This window comes from Hyaena hyaena, unplaced genomic scaffold, assembly GCF_003009895.1.
Source record: "Hyaena hyaena isolate Hyena2069 unplaced genomic scaffold, ASM300989v1 scaffold_201, whole genome shotgun sequence".
NCBI classification, from domain to species: domain Eukaryota; kingdom Metazoa; phylum Chordata; class Mammalia; order Carnivora; family Hyaenidae; genus Hyaena; species Hyaena hyaena.
The window spans coordinates 815684-840803 of NW_024080833.1; the positions used below are offsets into that span (position 1 = coordinate 815684).

General features: G+C 51.2%; 1 protein-coding gene across 8 annotated transcripts in view; it reads right to left on the reverse strand.

The window, feature by feature from the left end:
* Positions 1-2422: 2422 nt before the first annotated feature.
* ADCY10 (adenylate cyclase 10) overlaps positions 2423-25120 on the reverse strand; it is a 79586-nt gene continuing 56888 nt past the window's right edge. For 5 of the 8 annotated variants that reach the window (XM_039241924.1, XM_039241923.1, XM_039241927.1 and 2 more), the window contains 12 exons: positions 21843-21912; positions 21148-21379; positions 18512-18619; positions 17912-18087; positions 15052-15208; positions 11841-12045; positions 11666-11762; positions 10996-11111; positions 9851-9968; positions 7711-7906; positions 3589-3781; positions 2423-2871 (listed from right to left, as the gene is read on the reverse strand). In XM_039241924.1, coding sequence (XP_039097855.1) covers positions 2441-2871; positions 3589-3781; positions 7711-7906; positions 9851-9968; positions 10996-11111; positions 11666-11762; positions 11841-12045; positions 15052-15208; positions 17912-18087; positions 18512-18619; positions 21148-21379; positions 21843-21912 — 2099 coding nt within the window. In that variant the 3' untranslated portion in view covers positions 2423-2440. Of the gene's footprint in view, positions 2872-3588; positions 3782-7710; positions 7907-9850; positions 9969-10995; positions 11112-11665; positions 11763-11840; positions 12046-15051; positions 15209-17911; positions 18088-18511; positions 18620-21147; positions 21380-21842; positions 21913-25120 lie in introns of those variants that run through there. The other 3 variants (XM_039241926.1, XM_039241930.1, XM_039241931.1) reach the window with 3 other exon arrangements.

Genomic DNA, 25120 nt, shown 5'->3' on the forward strand with positions numbered 1-25120 from the left:
TTTCAGCTCAGGTCGGGGTCTCGCAGCCCGGGGGTCCGAGCCGGGCAGTGGGCTTGGCGCTGACGCGGGGCCTGCTTGGGGTTCTCTCTGTGTGTCTCTAACCCTCCCCTCTGAGCACTCTCTGCCTCTACCCCAAAAAATAAACTTAAAAAACACATAGTTTAAAAAAATGTAAAACAAGGGAACTGACGCGAAGCTAGCGACTGGCCGCGTGGAGAGCCGGCCCCGGGGCCCGTGTCGCCCGCGTCGGCCTGTGACCCCGGCACGGCCGGGCCAGGCGGTGACGCGCCGCCCCCCGGGAGCTACATCCGGGCCCGGAGACACGGACGCCACAGGACCCAATGAAGACGGTACCGACTTCCACGGCTCTGGGTTCGAGCCCCGCGTCGCGCCCTGTGCCGGCGGCTCGGAGCCTGGAGCTGCTCCGGATTCTGTCCCCCTCTCTCTCTGCCCCTCCCCCGCTCGCGCTTGGTCTCTCCCAAACATAAACAAACACTAAGAAATTTTTAAGAAAAGAAAAAATGTCAACACACTCATCAATTTGCAGGGTGGAGGGGTCTTCAAAGGCTCACGTTTAAAAATAATAACCCAGGCTAGATATCACTTCCCCTTTCCTCTCGGTTCCTGAAGCCGCTTCCCCTAAAAAGAATCCTGAGCCGAACCTACTGCGTGTCCAGCAGCGCGTCCGCAGGGCGGGGGCGGCAGCCGCGGAGGCGGAAGCGGAGGCGGAAGCGGAGGCGGAGGCGGAAGCGGAGGCGGAAGCGGAAGCGGAGGCGGAGGCGGTTCCCGCGGCCGCGGCCTCAGCCCGGAGCCAGTGCTGCCGCCTGCTGGCCGGAGCGGAACGCGCAGGCCCGGCCCGCAGGTGGGGCGGCGGCCGCACGGACGGACGCGGCCACGGGCGCCGGCGCGGCCTGCGTACCCTGGACGTGAGGAAAGTGGCAGGAGGGTCGCATAACCTTCCAGCGCGGGGTCCCCGCAGAGCCCGGCGCCGTGTCCTCGCGGCGCCCGCCCGCCCGGCCTCTGCGGTGCAGCATCCCCCCCGTGTCTCTGCGCCCCCCCGTGTCTCTGGCCGCCCCCCCGTGTCTCTGCCCCCCCCGTCTCTGCGCCCCCCCGTGTCTCTGGCCGCCCCCCCGTGTCTCTGCGCCCCCCCGTGTCTCTGCGCCCCCCCGTGTCTCTGGCCGCCCCCCCGTGTCTCCCCCCCCCCCCCCCGGGGAAGAACAGGCTGCACCCGCATCGCAGCCGCCGCCTGTCCTGCCCCCCCCCCCGCCTTCTCCAGCCTCTGCGACACGTTTGGGAGGGGGTGCTAGGCGCACCGCCCCCCCTTCCTGGAGGGCAGCTCCTGGGCTCTGGGCATTTCAACGGCAGGCCCTGGGGGCTCAGCCGCTTAGTGTCCGACTTCGGCTCAGTCATGATCTCGTGGTTTTGAGTTCGAGCCCCGCGTCGGGCTCTGTGCTGACGGCTCGGAGCCTGGAGCTGCGTCGGGTTCTGTGACTCCCTCTCTCTGACGCTCCCCTGCTCACGCTCTCTCTCTCTCTCAGAAATAAATAAAACATTTTTTAAAAAATATATTAAAATATTTTAAAATAAAATGAATGGCAGGCGTTGCCCGGGGGCGGGGGCGGGAGGAGGGCCGGCCCCGGGACAGCACCGCCTCCGGGAAGGCCGCCACGCTCCTCCTGCCCGCGGGAGGCCGGGAGCGAGCGCGAGTCCAGCCGGACGCTCCGGGTCCCCCCGGAGTGTTTGTGTTTAGACCCCGTCGGCACACGGCCATTGTCAACGCCTTTCCACCATCGCAGCGTCGTGCGGTTCCGGCGCCGGGCGCGGGCGGGGCTTCGGGCTCCTCCCGCTCCGCCTTCTCCGCAGGCGGGTGAGACGCCGGGAAGGAGCCGCTGTCCGGTGGCGCCGCCGTGGAGACCACTGACACCGAGCGCGCCGTAGAGACGCGCGGTGCCGTCAGCGGGGCCCCTTCCGGGCTGGGAACCCGCGTCGGAGCCCCGGGGGCGCCTGCCCGGGGTGACCGCGTGCGCCCACGAAATGAGGCGGGGGGGGGGGCGAGGACCCCGCCTGTCCCCGCAGGGACACAGGACGCCTCTCAGAACGGTTCCGCCCGCCCCAGGGGGACCGCAGGCGGCTCGGGGAGACGGGGCTCAGCCCCTGCGAGATGACGTCGGACGCTCTCGGCTACGCAGTGGAGCGAACGGACCAGCCGGAGGCGCGAACGCACCCGCTCAACACTGCTGTTGCAACTTTAAACATTTCACCTCCGCAGATGTGATGCGTGTGGTTCGACGGGCTTGGCCGTGGCCGTCGGCGGCCACAACAACGTGCCACAAAAACGTGTCTTTTCAAACCTCACCCTCGTGGCCGGTGAGGAGGATTTGCCACTTGCAACACTGTGCTCCGTACAAAAGATGGGAGGACCGGACACGTGGAAACATTTTCAGTTTAATAGACTAACTAGAAACGCATCTGCCGCAACACGAACCGTTTTGAAATGCGTATCTTTCCCCAGGACGCACACGGCGCCCGCGCGGGAATGACTGGGTCGAGTGGACAGCTGGAAGCGAGTCGGCGAGGCCGCTGACCCTTTCTGGCCCCCGGAGAGAGACGGGGTCTGGTCCGGGCCCGGAGCCCGAGAGAATGTGCAGGCCCCAGAGACAGGGGAGTCGTGGGGGTCCCACTGAAACCTCTGTTCTCCTTGATGGAAGGTTAGAAAGGGTTGTCCAGGATGTTGACTCTCATCAGGAACTTGTTTTTTTGAACATCCTGGAGGTTCACCTTGCCTGATACAATTTTCTCCCACGATGGGAGATTCAAGATTGTTTGAAGCCACTGGTCTTCTGTTAACTCGGAGTTTGAGTACCACCGCTCCTGAGGGCAGAGAGAGGGTGAAGATAGATCAGTGTTCCTGGGCACGTGGTCAAGACTGGTCTGATGCGAGAAATGGTCCAGTGTCCTTGAACTTTTTTTAAATGTTTACTTGTTTTGAGAGAGAGAGAGACCGAGAAAACGCACGCGCACATGGGGGAGGGGCAGCCCCCTGCTCGCACGTGAGGCTCCATCTCACAAACGGCGACACCATGGCCTGAGCCACAATCCTGAGCCACACGCGTTAACCGGCTGAGCCGCCCGGCGCCCCAAATCCTTGTGCTTTCAGACCAGTGAACCCACAGGCAGATGGCGGACTTTGCGCAAACCAGGTACCGACACAGGGCTCTGAACAAGCACCCGGAGGCACAGGTGCGTGCGCGTGTTCAACGAATACTGAGCGCACGCGGTGCGGGCGCGGCGGGGTCTCTGCGGGGGAAGGAAGAGCGCGCCGCCTCCGGGGGGCAGAGGCGCAGCGGCTCGCAAAGCGGGGAGTGGTGAGGGCCGCGGGGGGGGGGTGCAGGGAGTGCCAGGGGGGCTCCGTGGGAACCCCAAGGGGAAGAGGCGGCACACAGCCTGACCCAGGGATCCGTCGCCCCTTTTAGGAAGAGTCCAGAAAGGCCCGTGAGGGCCCTCCCTGCTTGGGGAGAGCTGACGAGGCGGCAGGCGTCGGGGGCTCCCTGGGGGGGACCCCCACCCCCGCGGGCTGGCTGACGGTACCTGCCTTGCTCATGTGCAGCCAGCATTTCTCCAGCACGTTCCCCTGCGTTTCAGACAGCTGTAAGGCCGTGTTCAGGAACAGGTCACAGTTCTGCCCGTCGCCCATGAGGATACAGACGTAGGCCATCAGGTGGTATAGCCTTGGGTGGAAGACAGGGCCGGTGGTGTCCTGAGCCACCAGACTCTCCAAATTCTACGGGGAAAGCAGCAGCGTGTCAGAACCAGAAAGCATCCTTGGCCACAAAGATTTGTCTCCACCAGTGATGTGGGAACATCTCGAAGACTGAAGCAGTCAAACGAAAAGGTGTGTTGCAGAGACGTGGCACAGGAAGTAGTGGACACAAAGTGACACGTGTCAAGTGGGGTGGCTTCAGCGTTCTGCCTGGACCGGAATGCGATATGGGTGGGCGCTCGCTAACCCTGCTGGGCAAGCACTTTTTTAAAAAGTACCTTTTCTTTTTATTACCAAAGCAATATAAGTTACTGTTCAAAATTTAGGGAAAAACATGAAAAAAGTTACTCATGAACTTAGCACCCAGAGAAAAATATTTTTAATATTTAGGTACACGCTTTCTCACTTCTTTCTCTCTTCCTTTCCCTCCCTCCCTCTCTCTCTCTTTCTGTCACACACACACACACACACACCGTACCCACAGTTGGGACCATACTCATCACATAGTATGGAAACTTCTTCTTCTCATTTAGCATCACATTATGAACGCTTTCCAGGGACATGATCCTTCTGTATCAGAGCTCACAAATTCAAATGCCGACAAGAGTCAGGCAAGTAACATAAAGAAGTAACATAAGGACAGAAGGGACTATGTCACGCTACAGATGTGCCCTATACGAGCGTCACCTCTCAGTTACACACAACAGCTGCCCTTTTAGGCATGTGGGCTTAGACTCACCAGATACTCCAATTTTTGAAAGAAGAGTCAGAAATTCAGAATTTTTATGTTTAAATATACTATTTCTGACTTAACCAATCTTTTTAAAAAAATTTTAATATTTTTATTTATTTTGAGACACAGAGTGTGAGTGGGGGAGGGGCAGAGGGAGAGGGAGACAGAATCCGAAGCAGGCTCCAGGCTCTGAGCTGTCAGCACAGAACCCGACGGGGGGCTCAAACCCACAAACCGTGAGATCATGACCTGAGCCAAAGTTGGAAACTTAACCGACTGAGCCACCCAGGCGCCCCCCCCCATCTTCTTTTTGACGTGCATATAGTTTTTATTTTTTCCTAGTTTTTTTAGTACTATAATAAACCGGAGATCAACATCTTTATAGACACATTTTTGTTTGCCATCCGATTATTTCCTTGGGATAATTCTGGGGAAGAGAATTCACTTAAAGATATTTTGCCAGAATGCTCTCTGGAAGGTTTATGGGAGTCTTTCAGAGTAGGAGTGTGTCCTCTCTCTTTGCTAATCTGATGGTTGCCGAAACAATGCCCATTGGTTTATTGAATTGATTTCAATATGATAGAAACGGAATCAAAACACTGAGTTTTCCTGATTGACCTGTTAACATGTGTATTTAGTCTATCAATTACCTAAGAGATGCTCGCCTGGTGTGAGCAAGGCGTCGTTCTGTGCTGAGGGCAGCACAGCTCGCGCTTCCTACGCCTGTGTTCCTATGTTGTCTCCTCTCCCTCCGCCCCCTTCCCCTTTTCTTCTTCTTTTTTTTTAATGTTTTATTTATTTCTAGGAGAGAGAGAGAGAGACAGCGCGAGCAGGGGAGGGTCAGAGAGAGAGGGAGTCACAGACTGAAACAGGCTCCAGGCTCTGAGCTGGCAGTCAGCACAGAGCCCGACGCGGGGCTCGAACCCACGAACCCCGAGATCATGACCCAAGCGAAAGTCGGACGCCCAACCGACTAAGCCACCCAGGCGCCCCACCCCCCATCCCCTTTTCAAACTCAAATACGTCACAAACTTCTGGAGCACAGTGTCCTTCTCATCTTTATTGAACCCGGTAAGTGCCTATTGAATTTTTAACCTGTACTGTCTTAGAGATGCGTGAGCTTTATCATTTTACTACTAATGAAGGTGTCCATAGGGCGCCTGGCTGGCTCAGTCAGTTAAGCATCTGACTTCGGCTCAGGTCATGATCTCGCCTTTCACGAGTTCGAGCCCCGTGTCGGGCTCTGTGCTGACAGCTCGGAGCCTAGAGCCTGTTTCAGATTCTGGGTCTCCCTCTCTCTCTCTCTGCCCCTCCCACGCACACACTCTGTCTCTCAAAAATGAATAACCATTTTTATGGGGCGCCTGGGTGGCTTAGTCGGTTGAGCGTCCGACTTTCGCTTGGGTCATGATCTCGCGGTTCGTGGGTTCGAGCCCCGCGTCGGGCTCTGTGCTGANGGGGCGCCTGGGTGGCTTAGTCGGTTGAGCGTCTGACTTTTGCTTAGGTCATGATCTCGCGGTTCGTGGGTTTGAGCTCCGCGTCGGGCTCTGTGCTGACTGCCAGCTCAGAGCCTGGAGCCTGTTTCAGTCTGTGACTCCCTCTCTCTCTGACCCTCCCCTGCTCGCGCTGTCTCTCTCTCTCTCCTAGAAATAAAAAAAAAAAAATGAATAACCATTTTTAAAAATTAAAAAAAAAAGAAAGAAAAAGATGTGCTTTCTTTTCATCATCTGCTAGTTTATCTATCTGGACTTCCATATATCAGGTTGGCCAAAAGCGTGGTACACCTTTATTAGTACTCAATCAATATTTAAAAGTGATAATGACGGGTCGCCTGGGTGGCTTAGTTAGGTATCCAACTCTTGATTTTGGCTCAGGTCATGATCTCAGGATCATGAGATTGAGCTCCACACTCAGCGCAGAGTCTGGGTAAGAGTCTCGTGAGTCACTTTCTCAACTTAAGATACTCTATCAAATTACGTGAAATTATAGAATACATAATAATTGTGAAAATAACACATAATACCTAATAATTACATAAAGCAAAATGATGTTTTCTGTAACCGAGCAACTCCATACCCTGAATGGGAGCCAGCAGAATGCTTTATGCGTCAGAAATATAAATACATGCTCTATATCCAAAGAGAATGTACCTCTAAGCAGAGGTGACAATGACCTTTTATGTGTTTGAGGCAGTGATGAGTGTGAACAGACTGCGGAAGGCGACCCCGGGCCTGGGTATTGAATGACAGTGGTGAACACAGCTCCCACCTGGGCACATTGAAGACTTGCTTCTCGTGACAGCAGAGGTGAAAAAGACCTACTACGTCCTAACAACGTTGTGAGGATTAAATGAGCTACGGTACTTCAAGATGCCTTGAAGTCCCAGGATGCCTTGTTTTGAAAAGTTGTAACATCTCTGACATAGAGACATTCCTGAATGTTCAGCATCTGGATTCTGCTCACAACCTTAAGGAATCTGCGAGCAGAGCCTTCCCTAGATCCCTAGGAAAGATCCCCACCCAAGGGTAGTTTGGTCAACATCCTGATTCGGAAGCCTTCTAAGACCCTAAGCAGAGAACCCAGTCAGGCCTGTCCAGACTTCTGACCTGCCAAACTGTGAGATAAGAAGTTTGTGTTAGTTAAGCTGTTCGGTTTGTGCTAAATGGGGGCCCAGCAATAGGAAACTAACACACACGTGCCTAGGTTTTAAGAGAACAAGGCAAACAATTGTCAAGTCGACAGGCGAGGGGGCTTGCGCAGCCCAGGCTGTAAACTCCGAGAGGCGGGTACCAGGTGTAATTTGCTCCCCCTTGTGCCCCAGCACCTAGTATTTGGTGATCACTGCATATTAGGTAGTAGGTCAATGCCATTTATTTATGTATTTTTGCACTTGGCACAATTTTGTTCAGTGAGTGGGTGGCCCAGTGGGTTAAGCGTCCAGCTTTGGCTCAGGTCATGATCTCCCGGTTCATGGGTTCGAGCCCCATGTCGGGTTCTGTGCTGACAGCTCAGAGCCTGGAGCCTGCTTCGGATTCTGTGTCTCCCTCTCTCTCTGCCCCTCCCCTGCTCATGTTCTATCTCTCTTTTTCAAAAACAAATGAACATTAAAAATATTTTTTAAATAAACATATACATTCTGGAATCAGAGAAAATAATTTTCACAAGGTGTCAGACAGACCGCCACTGAAGGAGTGGTTTGTCCTGGAAACCGGCTCACCTTGAGCAGCTCGACCCCAGTGTCTTGAGCATTCTCAGCTTGCCCCTCAATCTGCTTCTGAAGGTAGAGGACTTGCCCTTCCATGTACCTACTGATTCCTTCATAGTAAAGAGCTGTCGGAGTTCGTCTTGACACTAGGTTTTTAGCTCTGCTGGCAAATACGTGGAAGTTGTCCCATTCCTGAAGCCTGGCATACCTGCACCAGCACAGAAGAAGAAGAATACGAATCAGCATCGCCCTTGGATGCCCTTGGGTGCCCTTGGAACAGGCCGATGTTCCAAAATGGGTCTCCCTTCAAGTGCAGCTCCCGGGACCTGGGCCCTGGAGCCTGTCGCCTGCTCCCCGTGGAAATGATGTGATACAGAGAGGGGTGAGAAGACAATTTTTTGATGGTTTGTGATGAATAGAATCCTTGGGAACGCTCAGGTAACCACTGAACTCTCTGGACTCTGAAAGGATTATCAGAGGCTTGTATCTATGAATTCTAGAGCTTGGAGAAATTGTTCCAATTCCAAAGAGAGATGGCCTAGGCCGGTACGACTCAAAGTATGGGTCACAGACTGGAAACATCAGTGTCACCTTATGCTCCTTGGAAACGTAGGCTTGCGGGTCCAGCCCCACCTGCTGAATCAGACTCTGGGGGCGGGGCCAGGAATCCGAGTTAACAAGTGTTAACAAGCTCTCGAGGTGACTCCTGTGCCCACTAACTTGTGACAAGCACTGACCTAGGCCACAGCTGTTGAAAGAAAAGAAAGCAGGGCCCCTGGGGGCTCAGTTGGTTGAGCGTCCGACTTCGGCTCGGGTCACGGTCTCACAGTCCATGGTTTCAAGCCCTGTGTTGGACTCTGTGCTGACAGCTCGGAGCCTGGAGCTGCTTTGGATTCTGTATCTCCCCCACCCCCCTTCCTCAAAAATAAACATGAAAAGAGAGAATAACAAATTAGGATGACTTTTGGACTTCAGATTCCTTGCATTTGAATTCACACGGGCGAGTTCATTTGACTTTGAACTTCAATTTCTTCGGACTTTAACTGGTAAGGGTAGTTAATTTTTAGCGTTTAATTTCTCCCAAGGAATTCTGTGATAGATTCCCTCTCAGATTTGGAACTGCTCCAGTCTGTGGCCCTTTAGGTGGGAATGTCTTCCGATGGTCGTTTCACTCATCACAGAGTCTAAATAAACAGTAGACATCGTGGCTGCAGGTAGCCTTTGGGATGGGAGGCAGAATAGGGACTGATTTTCAGTGTTGGGAGCAGCTGTGGAAGTAATGTAATGAATGTTCTGGAATGTTACTGTGGCTCTACTTCCTTGAAGGGACGACCATCGTGACCGTAGAGGCAGGTTTACTGAGTTAAAAACTTAACGAGTGAAAGGCATGAAGCCCCAGGCGTGGTGGGTTAACGAGGTACCGGCAGCGAGGCCCATCTCTCTGCTCCCAAGGAGAGGAAAGCTCTGCTCCAGCATCAGGAAGCCCACCCACCTGCAGATACCCGCAGACATAAACCACATCCTCCAACATCTGTTCTATCAGCAGTGTTTTTCAATGTAATTCCATCTTGGTGGGATGGGGGGGCTATTTCTTTTAATGACTATTTATTTATTTTTGAGAGAGGGCAGTACAGAGCAAGCTGGGGAGGGGCGGAGAGAGAGGGAGACGGAATCTCAAACAGGGTCCGCGCTGTCCACACAGAGCCCGATGCGGGGCTCGAACTCACAAACTGGGAGATCAAGCCCTGAGCCGCGACCAAGAGTGGACGCTTAACTAAGGCCCCCAGGAGCCCCACAAATGGTGCCGTTTATCAGTCTCCCGCACACCCCAACACTCCTCAGAAGCAAGTACTCTTCTCCTCCCCGGATCGCCACGCCGTGGTGTGTATGTAACAAATGTGCTGCGCTGAACACAGCGGTGGTGGCCTTGGGGGGGGGGGGCGCGTCTAGACCATCCCCAAGGTGCCTTTCAGCGTCAATCCACGCTGTCACCTTCAATCTGTCTCAGGTACAACAGATTGTAAATTCGTTTCTTTCATTTGTGTGTGTGTGTGCGCGCGTGTGTATGTGTGTGTTTAATCTTCTAGAACTCTTGTTCAGGATTCGACATTTTTCAAGTGTGGGAGTTTAGTGACGTGCAACACATTGTTACCAGATAGCTACACTCGAGTAAAGTCCCAGGAGGATTCCGCTTTGGAATTTGAGGATTCTGTTGTCTTCATTTTGGCATATGAATTCCAAACATTCTTCAAATGTCTTATAAACAAAGCCTAAAAGAGAGAGAAACAGGAGAGAGCTGTGCGGTGGGCGGGGGTCCTGCTCTGGCCTGGAAGCTTCCAGGAGACTCCCCAGTGTGGGAGTCTCTGTTTACTTCATGAATCCGGACAGCCCTGTGGATCGCCACAGCCCTGTGACCACGGTGCCCCGCGCTGGCACAGCCCCAGCCTTTGTGGAAGTCTGGACGCGTCTGGTACAATTCCACAGTGTCGACCAGGCAGGGGTGGGGTTTAAGCCAGCCCTCCCCCACTGACGTCCCGCAGGACGTGGCCTTCGTGCAGCCTGGGACTCCCCTGCCTTCCCCGCCATGTTTCCTTTCCCCCTTTCCCAAATCACGTGGTGGTGGAGGCGCCTGGGGGGCTCAGTCGGTAAAGCGTCCGACTGCAGCTCAGGTCATGGTCTCCCAGTTCACGAGTTCGAGCCCCGCATCGGACTCTGTGCTGACAGCTCAGAGCCTGGAGCTGCTTCAGATTCTGTGTCTCCCTCTCTCTCTGCCCCACCCCTGCTCATGCTCTCTCTCTCAAAAATAAACATTAAAAACAAATCCCGTGGTGGGGAAGGAATGCCCGGGCTGGCCCCTCTGGCTCACGCTGAGGGCTGCCTCGTCGGCGTTGCCGGGAGGTACCCGGGCAGAGCTCCTTTTCCAAATCTCTGAACTGCTACCAGCGCCCGGATCCATTAGCAACGCAACCCTTCGTTCTAAAGCGTGAAGTCTGTACGCATATTCTGCTGACACGTAAGGCACATGGTAAGACTGTCAGTCACCACCGCTGGTGTGTAAATCGATCTGACACTGACCCGGCGGCTCACACCCGTCAGGTTCTTCGGGACTAACCCCCCTCCCTTGCTGGTGCTTTGCCATCCTCACCTCTTCCAGGTGGCGCTGGGCTCTTCCCTGTGCTAATCGTCCTTCCAGCCAGAACCCTCGTGGTGTCAGGACCCCCGCCCCAACAGCTGCCCCCCGCACTAGCACACGTGTCAGACCCCCAACTTCTTGTCAATTTCGAAGGCCACGCTCACCGGAGTACAGCATGATGTCCAGGCAGACGAAATAGAAAAACGCCTTGCTGAAGATGTGCTCTTCCGATACAGAAAGGTCCCACAGCCACCCCAGCACGTGGATCAGTTGTTTGTGTCTGTGGCACAGCAAGGCGGTATGATTAGGACGTGCCGGGGAGGGGGCTCCGTGCAGCCCACGCTCCAGACCAAAGGCGGCCCTCTCGCAGATGTCACACCCACTCCCAAATCTCACAGTGGCTCTTCGCTCAAACTGTGGTCACGGACGCCTGGGTCAGGGCGACCAGAGTCAGGCCAGGGGGCTGGGGCCCTGGTCCTGGCTGGCCCTCTCTGGGCATCGCCTCCCCTGACTCCCGCCGTGGGGGTGCCGCTGGGGGTGATGTACGTGCAGGGGGCGTCTGGCTGGCTCACTGGGTGGAATGTGTGACTCATGATCTCAGGGTTGGGAGTCTGAGCCCCATAGTGGATGTAGAGATTATTTTAAAACATAAGAAAATCTTTTTAGAAAATGATGTGCAAAGAGCAGTGGTGTCCCGAAGTCCATGATCATCTTTCACATCCCACTGTAAACCCTGCTCCCTTGCCAGCCTGCGGCCAGGCTAAAGGGGACCCAGAATGCACAATTGCTATGGCTTCCTCCCTCTGATTCTGGAAAACGCTTTCAGCTAAATACCTGTTTTTCAAGAAGAGAGATTTACTAAGCCAGCAGAGGACCATATACTGTCTGTTAGGATTTCGGAGCAGTGCCCACATCTTGTGGGCTCGGAAGCCTGGGAAGAAAGCAATGCCAGGATATCGCAGGGCGTGACTTGGTACCTGCATGTCCCTTCTTGCCCAGCCAACCTTACCTAAGTCAATGGCCAAGTCCAAGTGACCCATTAAAAGCTTGGTGTAGCTCAGTTTATCAGCCACATATGTCACGATTTCAATGCCCTCGCCTTTCAGAGGGAGGGTGAAGATCTGTTCCATGGCCATGATTTCATATTTGAACCACACACCCTCATAGCCGGCCAGCTGGTGGTGCAGTGAATAATCCAGGTAGGCCTTAATGATCTGAAATGGCAGAAGTGGAGAGGAGAGGTGACAAACTGAGATGGCACCCGAGGCAGGAAGCCCAGGGACATTGCCCAGTGTGGGCCAGTATGCGTGTGTCGACTGAGCCACGGCATGGGCTTTGGTGCAGAAATCAAACTGGGTCTCTGCCTCTCTACTGGATCACCCAGGACAAGCTCGATGGCCGCTTACCCCCAGAGTCCCTAAGCAAAAGAATTTTAATTTTAATTTCTGTAAAAATTAAAGCCGTAGCTTATGCATGTGGATATAAGACCGCATAGCAAAAAAACCCGGAAGGGTTCACTCCAAGATGAATTCAGCGGTTACCTCTTTGGGGAGGCGATCGGAGGGGCAAGAGGGACTTTACTCTTTATTCATTTCTGTGATGTTTAACTTGTTAGAACAAGTAAATAGACTTCTGTTGTTTAACAAAAAAAGAAAGGCAGGTTTAGTTTGCTTTTAAAAAGAGGGAAGAGTAGTCGTAAATGGAATTTTGAGCCTTAGAGAAGTCGGTTACTCTAGAAACATCTCTTTTCAATGGTAAAGTTGCTCCAGACTGTAAGCGCTTAGGGACAGGTGAGCAGAAAGCGGCTCTAGCTACAGAAGCAGCTCTAATGATAGAAGCACCCAGGGGGGGGAGGGGGGCAGTCGTGGGGAGGCATTTAGGAAAAAGGGGCTTTGGGGGCGCCTGGGTGGCTCAGTCAGTTAAGCCACCGACTCTTGATCTTGGCTCAGGTCACGATCCCACAGTTCATGAGTTCGAGCCTCACACTGCGCTGTGCTGACTGTGCGGAGCCTGCTTGGGATTCTCTGTCTCTCTGCCCTTCCCCCACTTGTGCTTGGGCTCCCCCCTCTCTCAAAACAAATAAACTTAAAAATAAATAGGAAAAAGGGACTTCCTTCTGGAATTCTTCAATTCCACAAAATAAGCAGTCCACAAATTCGGTGTTGCACGCAGTTCCGTGGGCACCTGTTAACCCAGAGTCAGCCTGAGGGGGTCCTGTACTCCTAGTCCGGGTTGCAAACGGCCGCACGGGAAGGGCAGGGCGGCCGGAAGTCGTACGGAGGACAGGACTGCGGGGCGGAGAAGGTGCCCAGCAGAGCCCAGGACTTTGTGGCCTCGGACCCAGAGCACGGCGTCCAACTGCTTCGTTTTGTGGGGAAAATATAAAGCCCCTTAATTTATATTCTTAATTTTTTTAAAAATATTTTTATTTATTTCTAGGAGAGAGAGAGAGAGAGAAACAGTGTGAGCAGGGGAGGGTCAGAGAGAGAGGGAGTCACAGACTGAAACAGGCTCCAGGCTCTGAGCCGGCAGTCAGCACAGAGCCCGACGCGGGGCTCGAACCCACGAACCGCGAGATCATGACCTAAGCGAAAGTCGGACGCTTAACCGACTAAGCCACCCAGGCGCCCCTCTTAATTTTTTAAGGCTTAAACAAATTTGTTTTATTTTTTAAATTGAAATATAATTAACATACAGTGTTACATTAGTTTCAAGGAAAAGCTCTTTACCTGCCCCTCAATTGCCTGCTTTACCAGGAAGAAAGCTCATAACAGAGATTCCTCTTTGCCTAAGAAATTTCTCTGCATAATAAGACTTTTTCCAAACATCTCCTCTCACCTTCCTGGTAATAGGCTTCCTCCCCTTGGGCCCTCAGGCAGCTACCCCTGCCCTTCGCTCATAGAAACGTCAGTTGCCTGTCTTTGGAATTTCCTGTACATACAACTTTTATTTTCTCCTGTTAATCCGACTCATGTCAACTTGATTCTTAGTCCAGTTAGAGGGACCCTGAAGGGCAGAGTAAACTTCTCCTCCCCAACAGCCTAGACCCGCAGTGCTCCCAGTGTGGCCCTGGGAACCCCAGAGGTCCCTGGGGCCACTTCAGGGAGTGCACGGAGGTCAAAGGTAGTTTGAGGAAGGTAGTTTGTGTCGGGGGGAAAAATGGTGAAAGACTGAAACAAACAAACAAAACCAAACTCGGTGGGTGTCCTGTCTGTCTCACTCATCAAGGTGACCTCTCCTTTTCATTGTCCCTGGGCTATTTTACGCCTCTGTATGAGGCAGAAAACTGGTAATACTGTAAATTATTCTCTTGCATACGAATGTCAGTATTCTGGGAAAATGTGTGATTATTGCCCCCGTGACTGGACTATTTTTGCCTCCAGTCATAACTGAATTCTCCTTGGAACCAGCTGTAACATCTTACTAGTTCTCAGTAATTAAAGCATTTAATAAAATCTTTGAGATGTGTTCTAAGAATCATGATTTTATCTTTTTAAAGAGATTATCCTTTAGGGGGCGCCTGGGTGGCTCAGTCAGTTAAGCGTCCAACTTTGGCTCAGGTCATGATCTTGCGATTTGTGGGTTTGAGCCCCGCCATCTGGCTTTCTGCTGTCAACGTAAAGCCCACTTTGGATCCTCTGTCCCCTTCTCTCTGTCCGCCCACTCTCAAAAATAAATAACATTAAAAAATTATCCTTTAACATTTTCCTTTTTTACCCTCATTCTCTACCACTATATAGTGGCATTTTCCAGGGGGATCTCCTGATGCTGGAACAGAGTGAAGGTACAAACAGATTGAGAATCCAGCTGCCTTCTAGGAAGCCAGACATTAAGATATTTGCAAGAATTTACCACATGCCACTCTTCTCACTAAACTTTTTGTTTGGGAAGATTCTTTTTCGATGAAACTATGAATTATGTTAATGTGTAAGAGCTTTATTTTTCTTTAAAAGTATTTTAAAAATATCTCAGTTTTGGTTTCTCAGGATTTCAGTAGATTCAACCCATAGAACTAAAAAGCCTTGAGGTCCTCAGTAATTATGGAGAGTATAAAGTGATTCGGGGGCAGAGTGTTTGGGAACTGCTGGCCTGGGCAAAGCAATCCAGCCAGGAAGCTCTTCCTTGTACCCTCGTGATTTTGAAGCCCCGTAGGCTTCCGCTGGGATTTTCCCTCCAAGTGAGATATGGAAATTGACAAAGGGGCTGCAGAGAGACCCTACCTGGAAATCATCTTGGGTTTCCAGCGCGGTGTTTACTTGCATCATGGCTGCCAGGTGGCTGTAGTACTTGTAGTGAAAGAAGTAATTTAGGCTGTAGATCTGCCACAGCAGGGAGAAGCAGGCCGTTTGCCTGTAAAGCTGCGCCAGCCTTTTCTTCCTGTTGGGTAAAATACACAGAAGGGGCACAGAAAGAAGTACTGTCACCAGCTTGCTTGAGGGGAACGCCATACAGCATCCTCGCTATGGGCTACATGTGAGTATGAGTCCTGTCTCCTTCATAAGACGATAAAACACAAGCACAGTCACTTTTGTGAAGCACATTTTCTCTACCACAGAATGGGGAGCGTGAATACCTACTTTATGATGATTAATCAAGACACTTTATGCAAATCGCTTTATCCCCAGTCAGGACATTGCTATTTAAATGAAGTCATTTATTTATTTAATGTTTACTTTTGAGAGAGAGATAGAGAGTGAGCAAGGGAGGGGGAGAGAGAGAGAGAGAGAGAGGGAGAGAGGGAGAGAGAATCCGAAGCAGGCTCCAGCTGTCTGTCAGCACAGAGCCAGACACGGGGCTCTAACCCACAAACTGTGAGCTCATGCCCTGAGCCAAAGTTGGACGCTTAACCTACTGAGCCACCCAGGTGCCCCAAATGAAGTTATTTAAAAGGCACATTTACATCATTCACCACAGCTGACTCTGGTAACAGCCCTGTAAGAAAGGAAGACGGAATCAGCCCCATTTTATGTAAGCAGGTGAGAGTCAGCGCCAGTAACTAACTCAAAGCCACACAGCCAGAACGTGGTGATGCCAGGGCTCCAGCTCTGTCCAGCCGGCCACTGCCGGGTGTCATTCCCTCCACGGAGCATTATTCTCAGGAGCTGGGTCTCAGCTCAACGAAGGAAATGAGCGTTTTTAACAATCACATTCTGCTATGGTCCGCATGCATCTCCACCAAACTCACAGGTTGAATTCTAACCCCCCAAAGTGATGGTAACAGTGGGTGGGCCCTTGGGGACATAATCAGGTCATGAAGATGGAACCCTCATAAAAGGGGTCAGGGCTCTTATAAAAGAGACCCCAGAGCTCCCCAGCCCCTTCCCACCATATGAAGATGAGAAAAAGTCTGCGGCCCTGAAGGCGGGCCCCTCTCCCACCATGCCGGCACTCTGGTCTCAGACTTCAGCAATAAGCTTCTGCTATTTATAAGCCACCCAGTCAATGCTATTTTGTTATAACAGCCTGAGCAGACTCAGACACATCCCAACAGTGGAATGGAATGTCATGAGAGGTGGTGAACCTCCCATGCCGGAGGTATTCAAGGGCAGGATGGATGACCACCTACAAGAACATTTGGCTTCGACAAGCCATTTAACTGATAATGTAGCCAACAGTCCTCTCTATGCATGACGACGACGGGAACCTGAGCCAGCTGGCTGCATCGGTAGTGATTTAACAAAACCAAGAGAACAAAATATAATTAGAAATATTTACCAAGAAGCAGATTGTAAATAAAGATGAGAAAGGGGGAAGAAAGAGAGGTCCTGGAGATTGTTAAAGACGAATCCCAGGTACTTTCGATTTAGACACTGATGACGCCGATTCTTTTTGGAAATTATTTTTTTTTTTTAAATGTTTTTATTTATTTCTAGGAGAGAGACAGCGTGAGCAGGGGAGGGTCAGAGAGAGAGGGAGACACAGACTGAAATAGGCCCCAGGCTCTGAGCTGGCAGTCAGCACAGAGCCCGACGCGGGGCTCGAGCCCACAAACCGCGAGATCATGACCTAAGCGAAAGTCGGTCGCTTAACCGACTAAGCCACCCAGGCGCCCCTGGAAATTATTTTTTAAAGGCTCAGAAGAAACACGGACAGGATAGCATGGGACGTTCGTGACGGCCCTAGACACTCTGACACAAAGCTGCTTCCTGCCCTCATCTCTGAGGTCAGAACCTCATGAGCGAAGGTGTTTGAAACCAACATCTCTGCCATGTCTTCCTCATCACCCCTCCCCCCCTTTCCCTGGCGATCCTTTCACGCAAGTGGCGGTAAACGAGGCTTGTGAGATTTAGGGAATGAGAAGGCGGGGTGCCCAAATTTGCATTTCAAAACAATAAATAGTTTGTTTAGAATGCGTATGTCCTAGACATCTTGCGCGACATGTGGATACTACAAAAGCGATTCTCGCCCATCAAATGTAACCACGCGTCCTGTAGTTGATCCGGCAAGGCTGCGTGCGACCTGAACTCCAATTCCCTCTCACCCCTCACCAGATGTCGCAGAACTGGGCCCCACCCGCTCCTTCCTGGGGTCTCCTGAGGCTGGACGCACCATTCCTGGGAGCAAAGGAGCCCAGCGCCAGCTCGTTCCCACCCCAGGCTCCCCCACATCTAAGGCAACACCCTGGGGAAAGCAGGGGGCCTGGTGGGCTTGCAAAAGAGCTGCAGCCTGTGGCTCCTGGCTCCTCGGAACAGATGTTTGCATCTCAGGCAGAACCTGTAGCGATACTGCCACGGGCCGCTCCCAAGAGGGAGCAGATGTCCTCCGTCTGCCCTCCGGTCCCCAGCTCGGGGGCACTCCCCTCGGTGCAGACTGCCGGCTAGCTGGGACACAGCGAGAAGCTTTTATTGTGGAATATTTCGGACATACACACAGGAAAGCAGAAATGAATGACAGGCACCCAGGGCCACCCCGCCCTGGCCGGGAAGCCTCCCCACTGCCCCCACCCCCAACCAGTGAGCCAGGTCTGAGCCACCAGGCCTTCTGGCGCCCCCCAGAGGCCCAGGCGTTGGGGGCTGACGGAGTCCGTGTAGGTCTCTCTGCGGAGGGTGACCTTCAGCCCTGCCCAGCGCCGTCCCTTACCCTGGAGGTGAGCTCTCTTGGGCCTGTTGATTCAGGTAGTAAAAGTGTCTGTTTTTCTCAACATGGGTCTGAAGAAACAGGGAGATTAAGTTGTACGGGAAGACCCGGTTGAGGAGCCTCAGTGCCTTCCGCAGCATCTTCTTGGCGAGCACCATCTGGCCCATGTTGAAACAGACCTGCGGGCGGGGGAGGAGGCAGGAAGGGCGGTGACCCTGGACTTGGCCGCGAGTTCGGAGACATGTATTTGGGGGGTGCTTATCAAGCAGGCAATTTAAGGCCCGGGACAAAATCCGCCCGTGCCTGGCAGAACGGCACATGCTTACAAATGCTTCCCGGGAGGGACGGCCGAGCCACCAGGTGGCTCCTCCCTGGGGCGCCATCTGCCCCTGAGAACGCGTTTTCCCGCCCAGGGCCGTTTGGGGAGGTGGTTAAAGACCTATTTCATAAAGATGTCAAGTGCAAGGTCAAGGGAGACCAGAGGGTGAGGGCGTGTGGTGGCGGCTGGGAGGGCGGTGAGGCGTGTGCAGGGCTGACTTGGGCTGCTTCTCGTAGCACCCCAGTGACGGACAACACGTGCTCGTGTTTCCAGTGGCTTCTTACCTGACCTTTGAGGCTATGAAAGGTGGCGGACTCAAAAGTGTGACTCCAGGACTTGTCTTTCTTGAGTGTCTTCAGCAGCCTCTCCCCCTCGTTCAAATACATGTAGGCCTGCAGCCGGCACAGGGACCCAGAGGCTGGGGTCAGCGGGGTGGCCGGCCTCTCCGCAGGCCCCTTCCACCCCCACCCCCACCCCCAGGTCCTGATGAGGAAGGGCTTCCAGACTAGGCAGCACTGGGTGGGCAGAGCTCCCGGTGAAGACACTGGCCACTGCGTGCCCCTCTTTGCCCACGGGCTCCCTCACTCTGGAGGATGAATCTGGGCAGCTTCCTCCTCGGAGTAATTCCATGGCCCTATTGCCAACAGAGCACCACCCCCTGCCCTTGATGGCATCTCCACATGCCCAAGGCGCGGGTCGCTACTTTCGGAATGAGTTAGGAACCACCCCCCATTTCCTTTGCCAGGACCATCTTTGGAAGGTGCAAGGGAAGGGGAAAGCCCTGGGCAACAATCCCCCTTGCACTTTAGGCCTTCTATGACATGGTTACACAGGACAGCCTGGGTACATGTGACTGCCAAGTCGAGGCCGTACTTGAAGAGTAAACTAAGGGGAGGCAGAATCCTCAAGTCCCGGACGGCCAAAGGGGTATGAATGGGAGGCAGAAGAGGGACACAGGAGCTGGCCACAGCCCTGGTCCTCCTAGATTTTTTTTGATGGGGGAGAGGCAACCAGTGGCACGTTCTGGGTACCTTGCACCAGGGCTCTGCATCCCGTCGTCGTCTTCCTGACTATTCCCCACTAGCTGCTAATTAAAAAGGGGGTATTGCATGGGCTTGGCAAGTTGGGTCCCAAGGCTACCTAAACCTTCTCTTCCTGGGACTCACTGGCCGTCTCCCCCTTTTCTCTCTCTCTCTCTCTCTTTCTCTACAAATATATATCTATTTATATATTTATATTTTTATATATTTATATATTAATATATACTAAATATTTATTAAATATTTATATATTCATATATATATATATAAATGCATTCCATAGGAGCACCTGTGCAGCTCAGTTGGTTAAGCGTCCAACTTCAGTTCAAGTCATGATCTCACAGTCCATGGGTTCAAGCCCCACATCAGATTCTCGGCTAATACCTCAGAGCCTGGAGCCTGCTTCTGATTCTGTATCTCTCTCTCTCTCTCTGATACTCCCCCACTCTTTCTCAAAAATAAATAAACATTAAAAAAATGTTTTTAAATGCATTCTAGATCGATCGATCTATCTATCTATCTATCTAATATGCATGGGAGACTTTATCTCTGGGGAACCTGAGTGGCTCAGTCGGTTAAGCTTCCGACTCATCGTTCATGAGTTCAAGACCTGCCTTGGGCTCTGTGCTGACAGCTCAGAGCCTGGAGCCTGCTTTGAATTCTGTGTCTCCTTTTCTCTCTGCCCCTCCCCTGCTTGCACTCTATCTCTCTCTCTCTTAAAAATAAACATTTAAAAAAACTTAAAAAAAATAAATGTTAAAAAATGTTTTTAAATGCATTCAATACATATATATAATACACATATAATACGCATGGGAGACTTTCATCTTTAACATAAATCCTGAGAGAGCTGGGGCTTACTAACATTTTTAATGATTAAATGTTTAAATTTTACAAAGGTCTACCGAACGAGGGTCGATTATGCCGCTGTGATCAGAAGCAGCCGTGAATGTGGAACGGATCACCAGCGTGGACGTGACCTGCGGACGTGGCTGCTCAGGAGGTGAAAGCTCCTCCTGACGCTGTCTGAGCAGGTGAAGCAAGGCCCACAGGGCCCTTCCTGGAGTGAGTGTACGGAATGTGAGCCTCGCCAGCTGCTCTATGAAAAGTGACCTAAGGTCAAAGAAGTTTGAGAAACACAGTGTGCCCTGGAACCAGCCTGGCCCTCTGGGAGTTCTCCATGTATCCTGGCGAAGTTAGGCCCCAAAATATCTGTGGTAAAGAAACCTATTTAGCCTTATTCAGCTCAGTGATTCCCAACCTCCTGAAGAGCGAATCTCATTCCATTATACACGCATCGGGTCCGCACGCTTCTAGGGATGCATCGCCCTGGACTGTTATTTACAACTATCCCGGAGAGCACTAGGGGCTTTGGGTCTAAAGGTATGTATGATAATTTAGCACAAATTACCATGAAGGGTGAAGTGGGGGAGCTCCTTTGGGGATCCCAAGATTCCAACCAGATGTGTGTTTTTATCCAAAGACCTACAGGTATTTAGGGAGGCCAGAGGGCAAAGGCCACGGGGACCGGACTGATGAACACTCTGCTGAAACAGAAACACTGAGACCCAGAGTCCTTTCTGCCTTGTTTTGGGAATGAGCGATGACCCCTCCCCCAACCCCATCGCTCCCATAGAAGTAGGCAGTTCGTGACAAGTTTCCGATGGTGGCAGTATTTTAAACGATGTCTAATGCTAGTTTCAATTTATTCTCGCTTTCGTTTTTCAATCTCAGGTCCTTTCGCTTCTAAGCAATTTGATTTTTAGAGGGAAGGGTGCTAGCAGGAATCAAGAGCAGGCAGTAATTTCAAGAGCACCCCTGCAGGCTCTGTGGTGTCTAACGCGGGGGTGGAGGGGAGGATCTGGGTAGAAACACCTTACCATGTAATTATCACCCAAGATGAGATAAGCAGATGTAATTTCTAGAAAGTAATATAAGGCTTTGGTTTTTTCTCCCAAAGCCACAAAATGGTGGGCCAGAGGCATGATGACCATCTCCAGGACCTCCTCACACTGGCAAGACTCCAGAGGGATGATGTCTTCCTCGGATGTCCTCATCTTTGTGATGACGGCGTCAAAGAAACTCAAGATCTTCTCTCTTATTTCTTCAGGACTGTCCAAATGAGAAATAAATAGGAGTCATGGCTTACTGGTACACTGAGCCTTTGATAGGAGACTATCTTTAAAAATGAGAAGAGGGGCGCTTGGGTGGCTCAGTAGGCTAAGCGTCCGACTTTGGCTCAGGTCGTGATCTCACAGTTCGGAAGTTTGAGCCCCGGGTTGGGCTCTGTGCTGACAGCTTAGAGCCTGAAGCTGCTTCAGATTCTGTATCTCCCTCTCTCTGACCCTCCCCTGCTCACGCTCTCTCTCTCTCTCATAAATAAAAATGAAGAAAAGAGCAAGATAAGGAAACCTAATGTAGAAACTACGGACAGAACTCACCATGCACCCCCCCCCCAATGCCTCCCCACTCGTACCCGAGAGGTCCAAAGAACTGACCGAATGATTTTAACAGTGTTCTGAACTAATGACAATTGTCTATGCCCTCCCTCCTGAACAGTGACGTATGTCTGTACCTGAGGTTTTCAGGAAATAGCTCAGATTTCTTAGGAATCTCTAGTTTGGAAAAGGTGATCTCTTCTTCAGCTAGAAAAGAAACAAACAAATGACTGTATGGCTCGGAAAATGTTCCACGTGGCAGAAAGATCTGGTGTCCGTAAAAGACTCTTGTTCCTCTCTCACGACATCCGTGTCGCTGCCCAATTGAGAACTGTGTTTCCTAATCTCTGCTGCATCTTAGGTGAACCTGCATGATTAGTTTAAAATGGGATGATTATGGAAACCAACTTCACAATAAAGTATAAAAGAAAAACAACAACAAAAATAATCAAATGGAATGATATCAGAAGTAATATATGGTGCCTCTGAGCTGAGATGGTGTGGTATCCTCTCCACGTTTTCCTTCCACAGGAAAGCACATCATTGTGAGAAGCTAAGGGACAGCAAAAGGACAAAATGTCGGGGACCTGGGTCCCTGGCTTCCTGTGTGCAAGGCCATTTGTCAACACTTTCATTGGATCATTACAGATGCACGAAAAAAAAATTCTATAGTGTCACTGGGGAGGAAGAACTTTCTCTGCCCTTCAGGGGGTCCTTCTAGCTGAACAAAGAATCAAACTGACATGAGACAGATTACGAGGGAAAATCAAATTAATAGTGTCCATATAAGGAACCCACACAGACGGAAATTCTAAAGACAGTGAGGCAACATGAGACTTCTGTGAGCTAAGGAGAGGGCTAAGGGTCTGAAGGTACAAGGTGGGGAAAGACCATTTTTGCTGGAAGGTGAGAGGAGATGTTTGGAAAACAAAGGTTGCCGTATTATGCAGATAGATTTCTTAGGTAAGGAGGAATCTCCGTGAATAGTTCTCTTCCTGATAAAGCAGGCAGTCGAGGGGCAGGGAAAGAGCTTTTTCTGAATCTGCTGGGTTTGGATTGCTTTTACCTCAAACTAATGTTCATGTCTAAGTGGGCCATCTTGGGGTGAATTACCCTTGGCCCCAACAGTGTTAAGGCACTGAAATGTTGGTGTTTATTACAGGTGATAACATTATCTTAACTAATTTCTCCTGCAGCAACTAAAACTAAGAATTAACGATCTGTAGTGGAGAAATATAGACATTTAAATGTATAACCCAAAGGCTATAACCAAACCCAAAGGCTATAACCAAAGGGCAGAGAACCTTGAAATTAAAACCTTCAGTCTCTCCAGACTCCAATAGATTAGAGACTTCCATAACGATCTTAACACAGGAAACAAATGAGGATGTTTGGATCCAGTCACTTCTCCATGTAGGAGGAAGGAAGAACCCTAGAGAGAGGACGGGACTTGTCTCGCATCGCCTGTTAGCGATGGAATAGGACTAGAATCTAGGTCTCCTGGCTCCAAAGCAAATGCATTACTCCACGCGATGCGGGAAACAAAGGCAGAAGGAAATGGCAGATAAAATTAAATTTCCGTATAACGGGCAGCCCACTGACAAATACTTGAGGCTGGCAGAGTTTCCTCAGGAAGTCCCTACTGTCTTTTTTTTTTTTTTTTTAAATGTTTTTTGTTTATTTCTAGGAGAGAGAGAGAGAGACAGCGTGAGCAGGGGAGGGTCAGAGAGAGAGGGAGTCACAGACTGTGAAACAGGCTCCAGGCTCTGAGCTGGCAGTCAGCACAGAGCCCGACGCGGGGCTCGAACCCACGAACCGCAAGATCATGACCCAAGCGAAAGTCGGACGCTTAACCGACTAAGCCACCCAGGCGCCCCATGGAAGTCCCTACTGTCTTAACACTAATGCTTTGCTAGACGGAAAAACAACCTTAGTCAGACAATAGCTAGGCCTCCAGTATCCTGTGTGTCTTCTTTAACACATGGAAGTCTCACTGGAAACTTCCAGTACTTTACTTCTGCCCCACCCCCATTGTATATAACCAGTCTCTCCTCAAGGTCCCAGGGCAGCTCCTTCTGACCAGGGGTCCTGTCCCCGTGCCAAAAGTCACCTTTTTGCACCAAAGACATCTTCAAGAATTCTTTCTTAGCCTTCAGCTCCGGACCCTGCGAACCCCACTGTCACCCCAAAATCCTCATCATCCAGCTCTTCTGATTTCTAAAAAAGCAGTTTAAGCCCCTAGTTATCACCTTCTTTTGAACAGCCTTCTGTGGCCTTGTCGCCATAGATTTAGTGTCCCAACTCACGTGAACCCTGTGTAGATGTCTTTTCACACTGCGTAAGGGATAATTTGCCCACCTCTCCTCCTACACTGCCAGTGAGGGTATTTCTAGCCACCAAAAGCTGAATAAATTGAATGATGCCTCTGTCCTTGCACCCCTCTATAAAGTTGTTCTCGAGAGGTCACCAGCGGCTACCAGGGGCTGCCGTGCGGCCAGATCCTAAGGTCACATGTTTGTCCACCTTTTCACACCTCTCGGCAGCATTAAATCCAACTGACCGCTCGCTCCCCCTTTTCACCAGCTTTTGGAACAACCATTCCCTTGGTGGCTTTCCTCACTGGCCGCCCACTTTGCTGTTTCCTGCTCTCTCAGCAACACGCCCAGTGTTGGTAAGCTTTGCTTTGGTGCTGGCTCCCTTCTCTATACACATTTTTCCTACATAATTTCATCTGCCCGTGACTATAAATTCCATTCATATGTCAATGACTTGCAATTTTTTGATCTCTAAACCCTGACATCTACCGTAACTACAGACTCATATATCCAAATGCCCCCTTGGCAGCTTTTGTCTAAATGCCTAACAGGCATTTAAAAATTAACATGATCCGGGGCACTTGGGTGGCTCAGTCAGTTAAGCATCAGACTTCAGCTCAGGTCATGATCTCACAGTTTTTGAGTTTGAGTTTAGCATCAGGCTTTGCCCTGACAGAGGGGAGCCTGCCTTGGATCTTCTGTCTCCTTCTCTCTCTGCCCCTCTCCCTCTTGTGCGTTCTCTCTCTCAAAAATAAACATTAAAAAAATTAACATGATCCAGGGGCACCTGGGTGGCTTAGTTGGTTAAGCGTCCGACTTTCGGTTAGGTCATGATCTCGCGGTTCGTGGGTTTGAGCCCCGCGTCGGGCTCTGTGCTGACTACCAGCTCAGAGCCTGGAGCCTGTTTCAGAGTCTGTGACTCCCTCTCTCTCTGACCCTCCCCTGCTCATGCTGTCTGTCTCTCTCTCTCCTAGAAATAAATAAAACATTAAAAAAATTTAAAAAAATGAACATGATCCAAACAGAACTCTCATATATATATACGTATATATATATATATATTTTTTTTTTCCCTAGGAGATAGAGAGAGAGAGAGAGAG